Below are 19,024 nucleotides of genomic sequence, written 5' to 3'. Positions count from 1 at the left end.
GGGGGTCAGAGGAGGGTCTGTCTGAAAGCTAGGTTATTCCTTGAGTGTGAAGGCAGGTAATTTACTCCTGTCCTCACTTCCACCTAATGGGTCATGTGTGTGACAGGAACCCGGCTCTCAGTCACTAAGCTCACCAGCAGATTGGAGGTGGCCCTGCTACCCAGGGTCAGCCCTGGAGGTGGGTAGGCCTCTCCCCGCAGGGCTGCACTAGTGGCCCTGAGGTGGCCCTGACTCGGTCCCTGTGGGAAGCTGCTGCCCCTCCCCTGCAGCTCCATCCTGTCTGAGTCACCCACCCCAGGAGACCAGGGCGCGGTGGCAGGGTCCCCGTCACGCCACCGCCAGCCGCTCTCGGCACCGCTGGGAGATTAAACACATTCGCTTAGAAAAAGCAAAGAAATAACTTCTTTTGATAACCAGCATCTGTTAGTTAATGGGCCTCTGAGAGCTGTATACAATTTAAACTTTTTATTAAAAAGAAAAAAAAAAGCTCATTTACTCTCCTGGGAGCTTACGCTGTGAAATTATCAGCTGCTCGGCTTTTTCCTTTTAAACGTGACTGAACATACAATGGAGAACATTAATTTTGTTTTGTTTTGTTCTGAACGAGAACTGTGGGTTTTACTTTCCTCTCTTTTGATTAAAGTCATCTCGGCTTGTATGTGGGGGAGCCAGACTCACGGTGGGGAGCCAAGAGAGGCCCCTGAGCCCCCAAGCCCACCCTCCTTATTTCAGCCCTGAGCCTGGAGCGGCCTCCAGCTGTGTTGTTTTCTACCGGCACCCCTGGCTTCGGAACCAAGAAGCCCCAGAGGGGAGGGGCCTGGGTCCAGGTGGCTGGGCCAGGAACCTTCTCTTCCTCAGCACGGCCTCCCAGTTGGGTGGCTCACGCCACGTCCCGCAAAGCAGCCCTGAATCACTTCCCCCAAATACAGTCCAGGAATCCCACCCCTGTCAAGGGACTTGAACCCCCAATGCCAGGCCAGAGGAGGCCCAGCTGCTGGTGGCCTCGGCCAGCCCCTTTCTCCCGAGCCTGACATGAGCAAGAAGCAGTCACACCTCACCCACACTGTCGGGCCGCCTGCCAGGGATGCTGTACCTATGGCGGCAGTGACCTCCTCACAGGTTTCAGTGCAGATGAACTGGCGTACTGAGCTTCCACTGAGTGCCAGGCACTGCCGGACCTGCTCGGAAAGGTCGCGGTGCCGGACTCAGTCCTTCCCTTTTACATTTGTGGCAGCGGACCCAGAGCCAGTAAGCATGACACAAAGCACCAGGGTGATGGATGGGTAGAAGACAAGGGAGGGGAGGAGGCTGCTCTTTGGGGATGCTGGTGGTGGGTGTCACCTGAGGAAGTGACATGTGGTCTCAGGCTTGAATGAAAAGAAAGAGCCAAGCTTATGAGGATCTGGGGGAAGAGGTGTTAGGCAGAGGCAATAGCACGTGCAGAGGCCCTGTGGCGGGGAACAGCTTGCTGTGATCAAGAGGAAGAAGGAACGCAGGTGCAACCTGAGTGGGGGAGGCAGGTGGGGCTGCGCAGACATCGGTGAGCAAGAAGTTGGGGTTTCTTCCGAGTGTCCTGGAAGCTCTAGAGTTTTAACCAGGGCTGGCCATAGTGCGGCCTCGAGGTGCAGAACAGCCAGCCAGCGATGGCCACCACTGGTCTCATCCTCTTTCTGGAAGACACTTAATTTCTCTAGGATCATAATCCCCTTGGTTGATTTTAATAACTGGTGAGAACATTTTTCAGACTGTTTAATTTTATTAAAAGATTCAAATTTGATGATAAATGGTGGCATGGTTGCCTCAAGCCTTAGACACAAGACTCACTCAGCCGAGGACACATTAGTGCCACCCACCCTCCTCCCCACGAGGGCCCCCCCTGCCTCTCGATGCAGTCTGAGACCACAAATAATTACTTCTTGTGCTTTAGTAAACATGCCAGGCACACTCGTCACTCTCTGAGACCCACAGACAATATGAACTTGGTGGTGTGTGGGGTTTTTTTGAAGAAGAATGGGTAGATAAGTTAGAGCAATTTCAGCAGGCTGATTGAACCCCACACAATCTAACGGAAGGACAGGGCTTCCTTCTGAAAGCGTCATTAGCCTCACAGACAATTGTTGTTCGAGATCCGTGACAAGAGCCAGAGATAGGAATCGGGTGGAGGAAGGAGGGGGTGCTTCGTCAGCACCGAGTCCCGGAAACCCTTGCGCCCACCAGGATGCCAGTTAATGTCACAGTGTACAGACGCGGCCCTGGGCCACAGGCAGGCCTGGAGGGGCAAGCCTGTCCCCACCTGGGCGGCAGCCTCCGAGCAGAGCGCATGGGCACAGCAGCGTCTCCTCCATGTCTCCACGCAGCCGCTACCTGCCCTCTCCCTGGGGCGGTCCCGGAGACACATTCGGGATTGTTTTCTCCCTCCTTGTCCGTGAGGCACAGGGAATCTTGAAAACAGAGAACACCTGTGCAGGGCTAATTACAGAGCGCGTGGTAATGCCGATATCATTAGTATTAATTACTTTCCCAAGGCTGGGCACACCGCTTTCCTCCGAAGACCTGTTCCCGGCAGCCAGCCCAGCATGGTGGGGGCAAGGGCCGCCGCATTCCTGGGCTCAGCTGGAACACGCTCGTGCGCCGGAGGCTGCGTTTACCCCCACGCGTGGGCCGCTGGCGGCCTGCCTGGCAGAGCACGGGCAGGTGCGCACAGACGCCCCCAGTCGGGATTCGGGGAAGCTGAGTTTCCCCAGAGAGCAGCCTTCTGCCAGAGAGCTGAAACCGAGAGCCTGAGCGGCATCTGTAATTCATGGTCTGAGTGTGTATTGCTAACTGCGAATTAATGACCTTTAAGGAAACTCCCTCGCACGGGCAGACTTGGGTCGACCCTCACCCCATTGCACAGAATCCCAAGGGTACAGGAAATAGGGGGCCTCTTGGTCCAGTCCCTGGTGCAGGTCCTCGAACTGCCCACGGAGGGTGGGAGCCAGTGTTCAAAACTCCAAGCAATGGACATCGCCGCGAGGCCCAGGCTCGTGGTCACAGTCGCTAACCCCCCGCAGTATGCGCTCTACAGGGGCTGCTGCATGCAGGGGCTGAGCCACCAAGACGCAGGCTGAGCTGACAGTGGCAGGGCTACCACCTGTCTGTGACGGAGAACAGGGAAGGAGGCCTTCCTCACAGATAGGTGTGGGGTCTGCGCTGGGCTGGAGGCCCCGGGCTCAGCTGGTGTCCCGATCTCATAGCCGCTGGAGGAAGGCCAGCCCAAGAATTAGGAGCAGAAAGGGGAGAGGGGCCACTGGAAGACAGCACCCCCCACTGTTGAGGGGCTTCTGCAGCAGAGGCCCATGCTGGGGGGGCTGGGAGAAGTCCCGGGCCGCCCCGTTACAGAGCACCAGGGGCGCTTGGTAAGATGTGGGGCGCTTCTCGGGGGTGTCCGGACTGGAACCGTCAGTGGGCCTTTGTCCGATGAAGAGCAGGCTTTGCCCGAGGGGGTCTTGCTCCGCCTTGAAAAGCTCATATTCCACATGCGGGAGCCTGATGCCCAGAGGCAGGCACCCATTGGTGGCTGTGACATCCCGTTCCGATCCCAGGGACCAGGCCCCTGGACCCCCGCAGCTGCTCGGCTCTGAGGCATTGAGCATGGCCGTGGTGACCTGGTCCATGGGGGTCACACGAGCTTCTGTGACCTGGAACACCAGCTCGGTACCACCGAGGACCTTGGCGGATGGCGTGCCCCTGGTGTAGCGGCCGGCCGCGTAGACAGTGAAGGTGGGCTGCCGGCAGGCGGGGTCTGAGAAGTGATGGTAGTGCCCTTCCCAGGAGCGGTTGTGCCCGTGGAAGGTGAAGAGCCTGGTGAGGAAGAGCACGGCGGGGCGCACCTCGCACCCGGGGCTGACCCACTGGCCGCCCAGGGGCAGGGGCAGGGCCACCGGGGCAGGCAGCACGGGAGGATGGTGCTCGTCGGAGCGGGCAATGAGGCTGCAGGCCGGGCAGGGGTGAGCATGGTGCTGAAAGAGACACACAAAAGGCAGTGATTGTCCCAGCTGGAGAAGTCAGGGTGCACTCGGGGATGGGGTGCCATGGGGCCTGCCCAGTGGTCACCCATCACTCTCCACTTCCAGCCTCCAACTCAGTAGCTACTGAGCTCTTCTTGGACGCTCTGGGCCTTTGCACCTGCTGTCCCTTCTACCTGGGACCCCCCAGAACATAGCTTGATCGGCTCCTCGTCCTCTAGGACTCAGATCAAAGAGGGGCCTTGGGGAGACCTTTCCTGACCACCATGCCTAGGCATCCTCAGGGCCTTTCTAGTGCTCAGAGACCTGTCATTCCCCCTCTCCCTTCTTTCCACCCTCCCCTTCATTAGATCGTAAGCTCTAGAAAGCCGGGACTGTCTCTGTGGCTGCTCTGTCCCAGGGCCTGGCACAGTTCCTGGTCACAGCAGGAACAAATTTGCTGAGTGATGAAGGGATGGATGGATGGATGAATGGGTGAGAAATGGAATGGAGGTGCCCTCTGTCCTGGGATTTGACAGAAGTTGTTCTTTCCCACCCCTGCCTGCTTGGTCCTAAAATTCGGCCGTGAAGGTTTATTGTAGTTTCCTTGCCAAGGAGACTCTCTACCCTTTCATGCTTCTAGGTGCCCCTGAGGGCCAGGAAATGTGCTAAGCATGTCTCATGCAACGGTTACATGTTAGAGTAGCAGAAGCTGAAACCCAGTGGACCAGGCGGCCCGCCAAGGGTGTGGCAGAGATGCATTGAACCCTGTCGGTCAGACCCCATCCTCTTTCTATGCAGAAAGCCTCAAGCTCCTCCCAGGAGTCTGGGTCTCCATGACCCGGTGGAGAAGAGAGACTGTCTCCAGAAATTTCACCTTGGAAGGTGAGCAGGCACCAAGGATGGGAATACGCCTGCCTGCCGAGCCCATTGCTTGGAGCCCGTGCTGAGGAGATGGCTGGGACATGGCAAAGACGCACAACACAGAGACGTCACTGGGGTGTCATTTACAGTAGGGACAGCCGGCCACCCCCGCGGCGTCAGGTGCAGCCACAGCTCTCCGTAACCTGGGCTATGCGTTTCCTCTCTCGTTGGCCTTATTTACAGTTTCCCCGCCTTACGGAGCCTCTGGAGCCGGGTCTACAGGGAACACGCCAACAACAACCAGATGTTAAACCGAATTGCGAGGGAGTAGTCAGTCTTGTTGTTTTTTTAAAGGTAGCTGCTGCCCAGAGTTTAGTCCCGAGCATCGTTCTGAAAGGTGAATCTGCTCGGCACAGCCACTTGGCAGGGCTGGCGTGGGACTAGCGCACACCTGCGTTTGCAGGGTGGGCGAGGGCAAGGGCTTCTTGGGGACCCAGCTGGGAAGTCAGCTTCTTGTCTTCTTCTTCTTCTTCTTCTTCTTCTTCTTGCAAAAACAAGAGATTTTCACAGATTGCTCCTGGGTGACTTTTGTGCCAAACAAGTGGTGTCTGGGAGTGCTGGTTTGGAAAGAAAATATTGGATGATGGGAAATATTTTTCTTCTTTTTTGGATGACCATATTATAAGCTTATTATTTATTTCTACAGTAAATCTAAACTAGCCTTGATTTCCATAATGTAGAAAAGTAATTGGTTTTAATTTGGGGGATTTTGACTCAGAGTATTTGAAGGTGCTTTGAAATATTAGTAAATGATGGCAAAACGGTTTGTGCTGGGTAGCTAGCTAGCGGAGGGAGGGCATGGCAGTGCGGGTGGTGAGAGCCCGCTCTAACTGTGGCCTTTCCCCCGAATCCTGGCTGTTGTCGTGCTGGTGTGTGTCCCCAGAACATAAGGCATCACAGCAACGTGATCCCAGGGCCGCCCTTCTCCCCAGAACGGAGCTGCCTTTTGCAGACAGGACACTGGGGATGCTGGCTGCTAATTTGGGGCAAGCGTTTTTCTGCGGAGCAGAAGCCGGTGGAGAACCTGGCGCCCTTATAAGGGGAGGGGAGAAAAGGCACGTTCTTCTCTGATGCTCTTGAAGGGGCTGAAGGAAGGGACCCGCCTGTCAGTCTCCCTGGCGTCATTTGGCCGAGGCCCGGTTGCCTGTGTTCATAAACAAGCCTCCAGCCAGCAGAATGCGCGGATGCAGGAGCCAGGCTCGTCCTGGTTCAAGCCTGTTACATAAAGTTATTTCTCAAACAGCACATAGGGCTTCTAATTAACCCCAGAGGGGACACCAGGCTTGGATGCTCTTGGTTGAGTGCTGGCTGATTGATTAGGATTCTATATCCAGGCAATGAGTTTGGGGATCAAATTGGTTTGAAATTAACTTCTAAAAATGTTCACGTTTACCATCTGGTTGGGTCTTGGGCAAGGCTTGGGCCCGAGAGAGCACAAGGTCACGACGGATCCGTTACTTAGGGACACACAGTACATGCAGCATCTTCTTTGGAATCATCTTCCTTTTTTCCGGGGAGGGGCCATTTAGTCTAATGTCCGTGCATCTGGCACTCCTCATCTCGGCACACGTCCTGGTGCTCTGCCTCTGTCATATTGCAGGCGGCACCGGCCACACGGGCTGGTCAGGCAGCAGAGGGCCGGAGGCCGTCCGGAGCCCAGCCTGGGAAGACACGAAAGTGTCCTTCTTGGCACCAGGGGTCCGTCCTCTGTGTGCAGGGTTTCCCTAATGAGGTGGTGGGCTCCGGTCATGACCCCGCCAGTGCCTTCTCCGAGGAAGGAGTAATGCCAGACCGTCCAGAACAGTGGTCGGCAAACTCATTCGTCAACAGAGCCAAATATCAACAGGACAACGATTGAAATTTCTTTTGAGAGCCAATTTTTTAAAACTTAAACTTCTTTTAACGCCATTTCTTCAAAATAGACTCGCCCAGGCCGTGGTATTTTGTGGAAGAGCCACACTCAACGGGCCAAAGAGCTGCATGTGGCTCACGAGCCGCAGTTTGCCGACCATGGGTCTAGAACATCAGCTGCCAAAAAGGGAATACTTTTGAGGTTAGGAAAGAACTCAGGCTGATTTTCTGATTATGAGAATGTCTGGTGCTTTCTTCTTTGCTCCCCAAATCCTGCCTGGGGAGAAGAGGGGTGTGCTCATCCCCAGGCCCCCACCTTGGGGTGCTCCCAGGGGTGAGAAGTTGCCCCACCTGTTTTCATTCCTTGAGTGTCTAGTACACAGTAGACACTTAATACTTGCTGAATGAGCCCTAACCGGTTTGGCTCAGTGGATAGAGCATTGGCCTGTGGACTGAAAGGTCCCAGGTTCGATTCCAGACAAGGGCATGTACCTTGGTTGCGGGCACATCCCCAGTAGGAAGTGTGCAGGAAGCAGCTGATCGATGTTTCTCTCTCATCGATGTTTCTAACTCTCTATCCCTCTCCCTTCCTCTCTGTAAAAAAATCAAAAAAATATATATTAAAAAAAAATACTTGCTGAATGATGTGACAGTTGCCTACGGGCTCAAAGAGCACTTGACAGGGACACCTGACCTCATCCGTCCCTCCTTCCATCTACTTTTGAAGGATGTTCCTTGGGTGCCAAGTTCAGACATTCTCAACCTGGAGCCCTAACCTTGACTTCCTTTTTACTAACCTCTAACTCAGTGGTTTTCAACCAGTGTGCCGAGGCACCCTGGTGTGTTGACAAAATTTAAAACATGCAATACCTGACTATTTAGTCGGGGGTACTGACCTCTTTTCCCTTAGATTGTCAACAGCCAACACAACAATAGCTGTTGGTGTCAATGAGTCAAAATTATACCAATTTTTTTCTCAGATCAACAAAAAATATCTTTTTTGGTGTGCTGCAGAATTTTAGCAATTAATTTATGTGCTATGAGATGAGAAGATTGAAAATCGCTGCTTTAATTGATAAAAGTTAACGTTTCTTCTCACTGTGAATGTAGACAGCAAACTGCTGCAGCTTCCAGAACCTCTGACTTTGTTGCCTGCCTCATTTTAACATTAGTAAGGATCCTGGAAACTATTTACACTCATCACTACTTTGAAATGAAGGGAGAGTAAAGACTTCATGTGGCCCACAGACCGGGGCAGGGAAGCATGAAGGCCCTGGGCAGGAGCAGATCAGGTAGGGCCTGCTGGGCTGTGGCTCCGAGCTTGCCCTCCCAGGGTCGACACTCACCAGGGCGCTCTGCAGCGGGCGCTGGTAGCCGGTGGGCCGGTAGTGCCACCTCTCTGCCCAGTTGGTGTGGATGTCCCCCAGGTACAGCTCCTCCACCAGCTGCGGCCTGGCCCGGGGCTGCGGCTGCAGGCGGCGCTGCACTCGGACCAGGCTGAGCTCGTGCATGGTGAAGCCCAGGGCGGCCGTGCAGTCCCGCTCGGCCCGGGCGCTCAGCAGCTCGTACAGTGCCCCTGACACCCAGGCCTGGGCAGGGGGCAGCTGCTGTGCACAGTCATGGCTGGCCTGGGTCCGGTTGAGGCGCCTGGTGATGTCCAGCAGGGCGTGGCGGCTGTGGAAGACGATTCCCACCTTGTGCAAGCGGTAGTCGGCCTCAGTGGCGCCACGGGTGACCCAGGAGGCCCGGCGTAGGCGGACCTTGCCCTTGATGACCAGGGAGTGGGCAGGCTCCTGGCAGAGGGGGTCCTTGTAGTAGAACTGGTAGGCTCGGAAGAGGCGGCTGGGGAAGAAGGTGTAGGAACGGGTGAGGAACTCGGGCCCAGGTCGCACCTCGCAGCTGTCGGGTGGGAGAGACGGGGTGGGCAGAGCAGTGAGAACCTGCACCTGAGCCCCTTTCTGGGTGGGTCCCACCCCAAAGCCCCCATTGCAGACTTAGCTCAGGGCTGTTGGGCCTCTACAGCCTCAGTTTCTCTGAGTGATCTTAGTGAGTCCCACTCGGGGGGCCGGGCCCTCCACTCAATGCCTGTAAGCCCTCTCTCCCCTTCCATTCAATCCTATCACCTCCTTCAGGTGACACCCTCCCTCGGGGACCCCGTGGGTCCCGGGGCCCCAGGGAAGTGCACAGGCCTTGCCGCTGGGAGACCTGGTTTCACCCACTCTGGGCCTCACCGGGAATGTGAGCCAGGATGACGGCCCAGCTCCTGTGTCTGTGATGGGGAGGCATCAGACCACAGTCACGGTCTCCGGACAAGTCCAGCACAACAGCCAGACCTGAGGGGTGCTCACCCTCAGGACCTCTGTGCTGAGAGTTCCGGAGGCAGTGCCCTGCCTGTTCTCTCTGCGCTGGATTCCTGGCACCTGGCCCAGAGCCCGGGACCCAGGATCTTCCTTGGGTCCGGGCTGCGGGACCGTGATGAGCATGGATGGAGGCGCTCAGATCCTGTCTCTCCTCGGCAAGACTGGCCTCCCCACCAAGTTTTACCCATGCCTGTGCCAGGCTGTGGACCTAGCCGAGGTCAGCAGACATTAAAGGTTCAGATCATGCATATCATTGCTTTTCTGGGTGGTCTCTATGGCAACTACTCAAGGTTATGGTTGTAGAGCTAAAGCGGCCAGAAGCCTATGCAAGTGGGGACATGGCTGTGTGCCAATAAAACCCTATAAACACTGGTGTGGGCTGGCCGTAGCCCCCAGGCCCTCAGCCCTATTCTGCTGGTGGTGAGGGTGAGGGTGAGCACGGGGTGGGCTTGGGTGCTAAGAAATGCTAAGTGACTCCAGGACTCATGTCACACCTGGGCTGGGACTCTCCCACCAAGGGCTCAGGGGGGTGCGTGGTGGATGAGTCAGGGAGATGAGCAGGCAGGTGCCCCCTCCCGGTGTTCCTCGGACCAGGGGCCGCCGCCCGCCCGGGGCTCAGCCTGCCCGACCGCGCTAAGCAGAGGTGCTGCTGGAGCCAGTGTGTCTTTAACGCGGCCGCCCTTCCTCCCAGAGAGAGCAGGCCGGAGCCTCCGCGGGCAGCGGACCTAGTGAGAACTTAACTATGCCGTTTGGTTTCCATTGACTTTCTTTTCACAGTTCCCTCCCACTTATGGCAGTGGCTCTGCTCCCCATATCCAGGACGATACTGCGCTTCCCTTAAAAATAGAGGACACGGAGCGGCTGCTCACTGTGGGCCGCGTCCCTCAGCGCAGCTGTAAGGATAAAGGAATCTGTGTAAGTGACCAAGGCAGGGCGGTGAAAGGGAAAGTATAAGGAAAGTGCCAGGAGAGTTAAACACGAAGAAGGACGCTCACACGCCGAGGGGCCTCAGCCCTCTCCTCGCCCGTGCCTCAGACAAGGCCAGCGAGGGGACGGTTTGCCTAAGGGCTAGCAGCAGGTCACACTGGACATCTCGGTCTCTGCACTAAGACTGTCTGGGACGTACAGAGGGGAGCTTTCTAGGAAGAAGGTTCTAGAAGTTTCTAGAAGCACTGTTCCAGAATGCAATTGGCCCCGGGGCAGGAGCAGCCAGCAGGCAGTCCCTACCCTTCCTGAGCCCCAGTTCTGTCTCAGAGTGACCCCGGCCAGTGGTGCCTGGGTCCCCCCGGACTGTGGAGTTGGCTGAGAGCCTGGGAATGCATCCAAAGGGGCTTTGCTGAGCTCCAGGTCCTCCCTCCACCCAGAGCGATAGCAGATGTTTGGCATCTCGCTTCTCGCTGACCTCAGAAGGTGCATGGAGGACACGGAGAGCCCATCCAGTCCCTGCTCCTAGAATGGGACTGGCTGGAAGGGGCTGGCGGGAGAGGAAGTGATGTGCTAGGAGTGGAGGAGGCCACTGTCTCCCTTCTCTTCATCCCCGCATCAAGAGGGAGGACCTCACAAATGAGGGCAGAGCACAAAGCCCATTGCCCCAGAGAGCAACAGTGCCTGAAGTGGCAGGCCAGCCTGCAAGGTTAGAGAGAGAATTAGACAGGCAAGCAAGACATCTGAGCCCTCTCTAACCCACCACTTCCTGCCTCAGGACCTTTGCACCAGCTGTTCCCTCTGCCTGTCTCTTCCCCTGGCTCTCTGGATGGCTGACTCCTCTTCTTTCAGCTTTCAATGGAATGGCACCACCTACAAGAAGCCTTCCCTGACCACTCTCACAAAAACCCTCCCAGGTCACTCACTATTACATCCTTGTTTTATTTCCTTCATTGCAGAGCTTAGCACCACCTCGAGATTGTGTTACTTATTTCTGTGTTCACATGCTTAGAGCGTGTCCCCCTCTGTACTAGTTCATACTAGGCACTCAATAAGTATTTGTGTAGTAAGTGTTTGATGTGTTCAATAGGTGGATTTCGTCCAGTTGCTGCTTGTGGCTGGGGCATGATGCCCAACATGGCGCCTGCCTTCCAGGCTCCCTCTGTGGTGGTGGTGGTGGTGGTGGTGGTGGTGGGATGGTGGATAAAGCTTTATGCCACAGGTAGCAGGCCTCTTAGACAATAGGACAGTGAGGCTCAGAGAGGAGAGTCTCCCAGCTCAAGGGCCTGAGGTCAAGGTGACATAGGATCTTACCCAGTGGAGATCCAGGGTCCCTCGAGGCGTGGAGGCAGCAGTGCAGTGACGGGAGCTCTGCTGGTCAGGGGCTGCTGGCAGTGAGGTTCCCAGCGCAGGTGGCCACCCCCTGCTTTCCTAGCCGCCTCTGCGGTATGGGCTGCAAAGCAGACAGACCCAGGGTTAGGGTTCCAGCTCTGCCCAGGTGCTCCACCTGCCCCGGCTGCCCTCCCACCCCAACCTCCACCTCTGTCCCTCCCGGGCATCCAGCTCCCCCTTAGGCTACCCCAGGCCCCGAGACAATGATGGGGTGCCTAGAATCAGCCTCTGGACTCATCTCCTGGTTGTGACCACCATGGAACCCAAGCCTCCTGCAGGGAGACTGTCCAGATCCCCAGTCACTGTGCTGAGCCCGACTCCCGCAGCCCAGACCCTGCTCAGACTCGCCTGCCGTGGCTGGGCACGGCCGGGGACCTGAGGGCCTGCACTCCCGGACGATGGCACTGTCCGCCGCGGCATGGGACTGCCACCCCTCCACCAAGGAGCCCAGGTCCCGCTTGACCTCTGCCGTGTGGAGCAGAACTGTGCCTGCCCCTCGAGGCCCCTCACGCACGGACCTGCCTCGACCAGGCCTTGTGCTGTCTGTCTCCACCTCTGTGGGCCCCAGGCCAGCACCCAGCACGTGTGTGGTGGGTGCTGGGGCCGACGCCCATGCCCACAGAGGTGGGGTGGAACCGGAGGCCTCTGGGGGGAGGATGGGTGTGAACAGTGGGGCGGGGGCCTCAGGCCCTTCTGAGTGACCCCCAGATGTGCTCATCCTGTGGAGACCAGCCAGGCCTGGCCGTGGGACTGCTCATTCTCTTCCAGGAGCTGCTTGGAGGCGAGAGCCCGGGGCCTTCAGCTGCTGAAGAGCAGCGATCCCGCCAGAAACCGTCATCTCTCCTCCAAGCCTGGCCTTGACACAGCCCAGATGGCGGGATGCTGTGGGAAGCCTGGCAGCGAGCGGTGTCCAAGTATTACAGCAGCGGCGATGCTCGGGCGATTGCCCCGGACCGCTGGCGCTGCTCCTGCAAAGGGCTCTCCAAGGTCCTCTTCCCGCCGAGCCTGTGGCCACAGTGGGTCAGGGGCTCCGGGCCTGGCGGAGATGCCGGCCAGCGGGGGGCAGGCCCTGGCGGGAGGCCGGGGCCAAGTGAAGCCACAAATGAAGGGTGTGTTCTGTCCCCTGCCCCGTCTCCCGTTCACAGCTTCTCATCAGGGTCAGGAATGGCAGCAGGCCCAGGGGTGGGGGCTGTGGAAACCTGGGACCACACTACCCCTTCGCAGGGCACCCGGTGTCCCCACATGGACCTGAGGGCCGTGGTTGCCGGCGGCCTCTCAGGAAAATGAGGCAGAGTGGAACCCTCACTTCCCTGGAGGTTGGGAGTCTCATCCGGAGACTCTCGGGGTCCCCAGTGGTTGGTTGAGAAAGCTGGAGCAGCAAGAACGGTGGTGACGATGACAGTAACCGTGGCGCCTATTAACTGAGTGTCGTCGCATCTGATTTTATACATTATCTGCCCTTTCCAACAACCGAGGACACGGGCGTCAGCCTTAGCTTCCTTCTCAGCAACATGGCTTAGCTTGCCTGGGGCGCATGGGCTGCCCAGCTGTGACAGAGCCAGGGTTCCAGCCAGGTGATCAGACTCCGGCCCGGCATCTTCACTGCTGCTCATCTTCCATGGCAGGCAAGGGGGAGTGGCTGTTTTCAAGACTTGGTGGGATGCAGGGTGCTCCACAGGCAGTTGCTGAATGAATGAATGAGTGAACGAATGAATGAGTGAATGAAGGAAGGAAGGAATGAGTGCGTGAATGATTGAATGATGGAATGAGTGAATGAATGAATGAATGAGCAAATGATGAGTGAAGGAATGAATGAGAATGCGGTGCAGCCCTAGGTCCCTGCTACCTTCCTGGTTTATCCTACAACTGATTTATTGGTTTTAATCGGCCAAGTAGAAGTGAAAACCTACAGCCAGCGGCCAGGACGGTGGGGTCCCCACATGGACCCGGGGGCACAGGGCTCCCGAGAGCTCTCAGGGCCCCTGTGCTGAGCGATTACATACCAAGGGGAGTCTTGAATGGGAGGAGCCTGTGGTGGTTCTGCATTAACTGGACACAGAGAAATTGGCGGGGATGGAGCCAAGACATTGTGGTGGGTGCGCATTACAGACGGCCAGACTCTGGAATAACCGTGTGGGGAGTCCTGAGCCGGATGCACGCGCCTCAGCGCCAACAGCTCGCACCTTCCGTCTGGGGAACTGGGCCGTGTTCAGTTCTGGGTGGAGTGAGCACACTGTGCCAGCGGGGATCCTCCCGGCTTGATTTGGGGAACGGATGTGAGCGAAGGGCAGCACAGGGCCCGAAGGTCCGAGAGTTTGCCGCTGAGCTCGCGTCTCAGCATAATGGCCGGTGGCTCTGAGGGGGGCTCTGAGGGTGGCTCTGAGGGTGACTCTGAGGGTGACTCTGAGGGTGGCGCTGAGGGGGGCTCTGAGGGTGACTCTGAGGGTGGCTGTGAGGATGGCTGTGAGGATGGCTCTGAGGATGGCTCTGAGGGTGGCTGTGAGGATGGCTCTGAGGATGGCTCTGAGGGTGGCTCTGAGGATGGCTCTGAGGGTGGCTGTGAGGATGGCTCTGAGGATGGCTCTGAGGGTGACTCTGAGGGTGGCTGTGAGGATGGCTCTGAGGATGGCTCTGAGGATGGCTCTGAGGGTGGCTGTGAGGATGGCTCTGAGGATGGCTCTGAGGGTGGCTCTGAGGATGGCTCTGAGGGTGGCTGTGAGGATGGCTCTGAGGATGGCTCTGAGGGTGGCTCTGAGGATGGCTCTGAGGGTGGCTCTGAGGGTGACTCTGAGGGTGGCTCTGAGGATGGCTCTGAGGGTGGCTGTGAGGTTGGCTGTGAGGATGGCTCTGAGGGTGGCTCTGAGGGTGACTCTGAGGGTGACTCTGAGGATGGCTCTGAGGATGGCTCTGAGGGTGGCTCTGAGGATGGCTCTGAGGGTGGCTGTGAGGGTGGCTCTGAGGATGGCTCTGAGGGTGACTCTGAGGGTGACTCTGAGGGTGACTCTGAGGGTGGCTCTGAGGATGACTCTGAGGGTGGCTGTGAGGTTGGCTCTGAGGATGGCTCTGAGGGTGACTCTGAGGGTGACTCTGAGGGTGGCTCTGAGGATGACTCTGAGGGTGGCTGTGAGGTTGGCTCTGAGGATGGCTCTGAGGATGACTCTGAGGATGGCTCTGAGGGTGGCTCTGAGGGTGGCTGTGAGGGTGGCTCTGAGGATGGCTCTGAGGGTGGCTGTGAGGTTGGCTGTGAGGGTGGCTCTGAGGGTGACTCTGAGGGTGGCTGTGAGGGTGGCTCTGAGGGTGGCTGTGAGGTTGGCTGTGAGGATGGCTCTGAGGGTGACTCTGAGGGTGGCTCTGAGGATGGCTCTGAGGGTGGCTCTGAGGATGACTCTGAGGGTGGCTCTGAGGGTGGCTGTGAGGTTGGCTGTGAGGATGGCTCTGAGGGTGACTCTGAGGGTGGCTCTGAGGGTGACTCTGAGGGTGGCTCTGAGGATGACTCTGAGGGTGGCTCTGAGGGTGGCTGTGAGGTTGGCTGTGAGGATGGCTCTGAGGGTGACTCTGAGGGTGGCTCTGAGGATGGCTCTGAGGGTGGCTCTGAGGATGACTCTGAGGGTGGCTCTGAGGGTGGCTGTGAGGTTGGCTGTGAGGATGGCTCTGAGGGTGACTCTGAGGGTGGCTCTGAGGATGGCTCTGAGGGTGGCTCTGAGGATGGCTCTGAGGGTGGCTCTGAGGGTGGCTGTGAGGTTGGCTGTGAGGGTGGCTCTGAGGGTGGCTCTGAGGGTGGCTGTGAGGGTGGCTCTGAGGGTGGCTGTGAGGTTGGCTGTGAGGATGGCTCTGAGGGTGACTGTGAGGGGGGCTCTGAGGGTGGCTCTGAGGGTGGCTGTGAGGGTGGCTCTGAGGGTGGCTGTGAGGTTGGCTCTGAGGATGGCTCTGAGGGTGACTCTGAGGGTGGCTCTGAGGGTGGCTCTGAGGGTGGCTCTGAGGGTGGCTCTGAGGATGGCTCTGAGGGTGGCTCTGAGGATGACTCTGAGGGTGGCTCTGAGGGTGGCTCTGAGGGTGGCTCTGAGGGTGGCTGTGAGGATGGCTCTGAGGGTGGCTGTGAGGATGGCTCTGAGGGTGGCTGTGAGGATGGCTCTGAGGGTGGCTCTGAGGATGACTCTGAGGGTGGCTCTGAGGGTGGCTCTGAGGGTGGCTCTGAGGGTGGCTCTGAGGATGGCTCTGAGGGTGGCTCTGAGGATGACTCTGAGGGTGGCTCTGAGGATGGCTCTGAGGGTGGCTCTGAGGATGGCTCTGAGGGTGGCTCTGAGGATGACTCTGAGGGTGGCTCTGAGGGTGGCTCTGAGGATGGCTCTGAGGGTGGCTCTGAGGATGGCTCTGAGGGTGGCTCTGAGGGTGGCTCTGAGGGTGGCTGTGAGGGTGGCTCTGAGGATGGCTCTGAGGGTGGCTCTGAGGGTGGCTCTGAGGATGGCTCTGAGGGTGGCTCTGAGGGTGGCTCTGAGGGTGGCTCTGAGGATGGCTGTGAGGGTGGCTCTGAGGATGACTCTGAGGGTGGCTGTGAGGGTGGCTCTGAGGGTGACTCTGAGGGTGGCTCTGAGGGTGGCTGTGAGGGTGGCTCTGAGGGTGGCTGTGAGGATGGCTCTGAGGATGGCTCTGAGGATGGCTCTGAGGGTGGCTCTGAGGGTGGCTGTGAGGATGGCTCTGAGGATGGCTCTGAGGGGGGCTCTGAGGGTGGCTGTGAGGATGGCTCTGAGGGTGGCTCTGAGGGGGGCTCTGAGGGTGGCTGTGAGGGTGACTCTGAGGATGGCTCTGAGGATGGCTCTGAGGGTGGCTCTGAGGGTGGCTGTGAGGGTGGCTGTGAGGATGGCTCTGAGGGGGGCTCTGAGGGTGGCTGTGAGGGTGGCTCTGAGGGTGGCTCTGAGGGTGGCTCTGAGGATGGCTCTGAGGGTGGCTCTGAGGGTGGCTCTGAGGGTGGCTCTGTTCCCACAGGCTCCGCTTCTCCAGGAAATGTTTTCTGTTCCAAAGGAAGCTCCGTCCCCCGGCCCCTCTCGGAAGGCACGGCCCTGGCTCCTCAGGGAGCGTGCTGCCGAAGTGGTTTACTTCGCCTTGTTTTTCTGTGAGAAATTAGGATTCAATTAAGTTGGGAGATGATGTGATCCGATGAAGTCTCCCTGCATTCAGAACATGCACACACAAAATAGAAAACACAGCCGGAGGGGCAGGGGGTGGGGAGGCAGGAGAGGCACAGGGGGGTCGACGCTGATGGAAGGAGACTTGACTTGGGGTGGTGAACACACTATGGTGTGCAGAGGATTATCATAGAACTGTACCCCTGAAACCCCTACAGTTTTATTAACCAATGTCACCCCAATAAATTCAATTACACACACACACACACACACACACACACACACACACACACACACACACAGAGCTTTGTGGAAACACCCGAGCGAACGTGACATCTCCCCTCAACCGTGAACTGTCCACGTCAAGGTTGCAGACATTAAATTAGCTGACTCGAAATGGATACATGAAATTCTCTCAGCTGCAGCTTTTGAGGGAGTCTTTGATTTTCTTGTCTTCGCTCTCTCTTCTTCCTTTCTCTCCCCTAGAAAAGTCTTAACTAAAGAAGCGGCGGCTGCAAGCAGATGGTGCTGGGGGCAGGCTGCACAACTTTTCGCAGGGACCTGATAGACTGAATTAAACGCATGGGCCAAATTGATTTTTATCAACCATGGATTTTTAATTAACAGTGGTGTCCACTTACTGCCATCCATTATTTACTGTTTACCCACTAATTAAAAATTACGCTGCTTTTGCACTCATAAGAGCAGGGACATTTGAAATTAGATAGCATCGTTCAAATCACCTGCAGAATTAAATCCAGAGCGCCCAATTGCTCAGACCAGGCTGCTGGGGTTTAAATGCCATCCACTCTAGCATGGTGTGTTATTGTGAGTCCGGAGCCAGGAACAGGCTTCCCCACATGGAACCTGCCTGGGGCCGTGAAGGGGATGGACTTGCTAAACCTCTGCTGAGGCCCTTGGCCTAGATTGTCTCAGATCAGCTGCCATGTCTGCATCATGGTGGGGAGTCTCCCAGCTTCCCGGGGAGGTGGCCTGTCAATGCAGGGATGCCTGTTGCCAAGTGCCTGCCGTTGCTAGGGACCAACAGCTGTAATTTGCACAACCACCACTGATGGAGATTCTGTCAGTGCCCCCATTTTGCAGATGAGGAGACTGAGGTTCAATGGGTTGGAGGGCCTTGGCTGGTGTCCCTCTATTCCAATTCAAAAATAAATCTTGGCCTAGCCGGTGTGGCTCAGTGGTTGAGCATCGACTAATGCACCAAGAGGTCACCAGTTCGATTCCCTGTCAGGGCACATGCCCGGGTTGCGGCCCGATCCCCGGTGAGGGCCATGCATGAGGCAGCTGGTTGTTTCTATCTCTCTCTCTCCCTCACCCTTCCTCTCCTCTAAAATCAATAAAAGGTAAACCATATTTAAAAACAACTCTTGGTAAAATACGCCTAACATAAAATTCACCCTTTTAGCCATTTTAGCATGTACAAGGAAAACTCAGTGACATTTAGGGCTGTTCACTTTCACCCCGTCTCATCCCATCTCAGAACGTCTTCATCACCCCAGAAAGAAACCCCAAACTCACTAGGAGTCACTCTGCATCCCTCTCCTCTCAGACCCCGGCAACCACAGACCTGCTCCTCTGTGGCCTTGCCCCTCTGCACTTGTCTAGGAGCGGGATAGGAAACGCGCCCTTTTCTTATCTGATCTTCATAACACCTCTGTCAGGCGGGTGCGGTCCTTCTCATTTCACAGAGGAGAGTGGAGGCCTGGAGAGGTTTCTCACTCAGCCCCACCATCCGTGTTTTTTTCCCCAAGAAAATGAAAAATGTAGGTCTGGCTTCACCGGAGGAGGGTGGGGAGGCGGCCTGGGGTGTGAAGCGGAGCAGACGGAGAAATAGCAGATCTTCACACACCTTTTTTTCGGCGGGAGGGGGGTGGGCAAAAAGCAAAAGCAGAGCACTGTCTTCCTCTCTTCGTTGGCGGGTCTGAGGTTGCGGGAGGTGTGCCGGTGAGTTAGTGCAGGGGAGTGCCTTCATCCCCGTGCCGCACTGCTTTTAGAGGTGTGAAAGGCAGCCGCGGCCCGTGGCCAGCTGTGCTCGCGCCACGCTCCGAGGACAGGGCTGAGCTTTGGGAGGGGGTTGGTCTGACCTTGATTGTGAATGTTAAGTCACACTTGCAGGGAATATTATTTAGTAAGTAAAGGTGAGTGGTGAATGGCCTGAGGGGGCCTAGAATGCAGAGGGGCAGGCGGGAGGAACTGGCACCAAGCCACGTCACCTCGCGGCTGCCCGGCCTGGGTCCGCGGTAACAGCACCCAGACTGGGTGACTGAGCACACAGGTCCGAGACCAGACGTTTGAAACCAAGGTGTGGCCGGCCAGGCTCCCTCCCCAGGCTGACTGGGAGGCTCCTTCCCGCCTCTGTGGCTTCTGGTGGCCCCAGGTGTCCCTTGGCTAGTGGCCACGTCACTCCAGTCTCTGCCTCCGTGGCCACATGGCCGTCTTTCCT

General features: G+C 57.3%; 1 protein-coding gene across 1 annotated transcript; it reads right to left on the bottom strand.

The window, feature by feature from the left end:
- Positions 1 to 3,230: 3,230 nt before the first annotated feature.
- Positions 3,231 to 12,888, bottom strand: APCDD1L (APC down-regulated 1 like). Its single transcript, XM_028145119.2, has 4 exons — positions 12,744 to 12,888; positions 11,360 to 11,498; positions 8,108 to 8,660; positions 3,231 to 4,001 (listed from the first exon to the last, which is right to left on the bottom strand). Exons 1-4 carry the CDS (start codon positions 12,886 to 12,888, stop codon positions 3,231 to 3,233), a joined length of 1,608 nt encoding a protein of 535 aa, XP_028000920.2.
- Positions 12,889 to 19,024: the final 6,136 nt, after the last annotated feature.

This window comes from Eptesicus fuscus, chromosome 12, assembly GCF_027574615.1.
Source record: "Eptesicus fuscus isolate TK198812 chromosome 12, DD_ASM_mEF_20220401, whole genome shotgun sequence".
NCBI lineage: Eukaryota > Metazoa > Chordata > Mammalia > Chiroptera > Vespertilionidae > Eptesicus > Eptesicus fuscus.
This window is presented reverse-complemented; position numbering and strand designations above follow the sequence as displayed.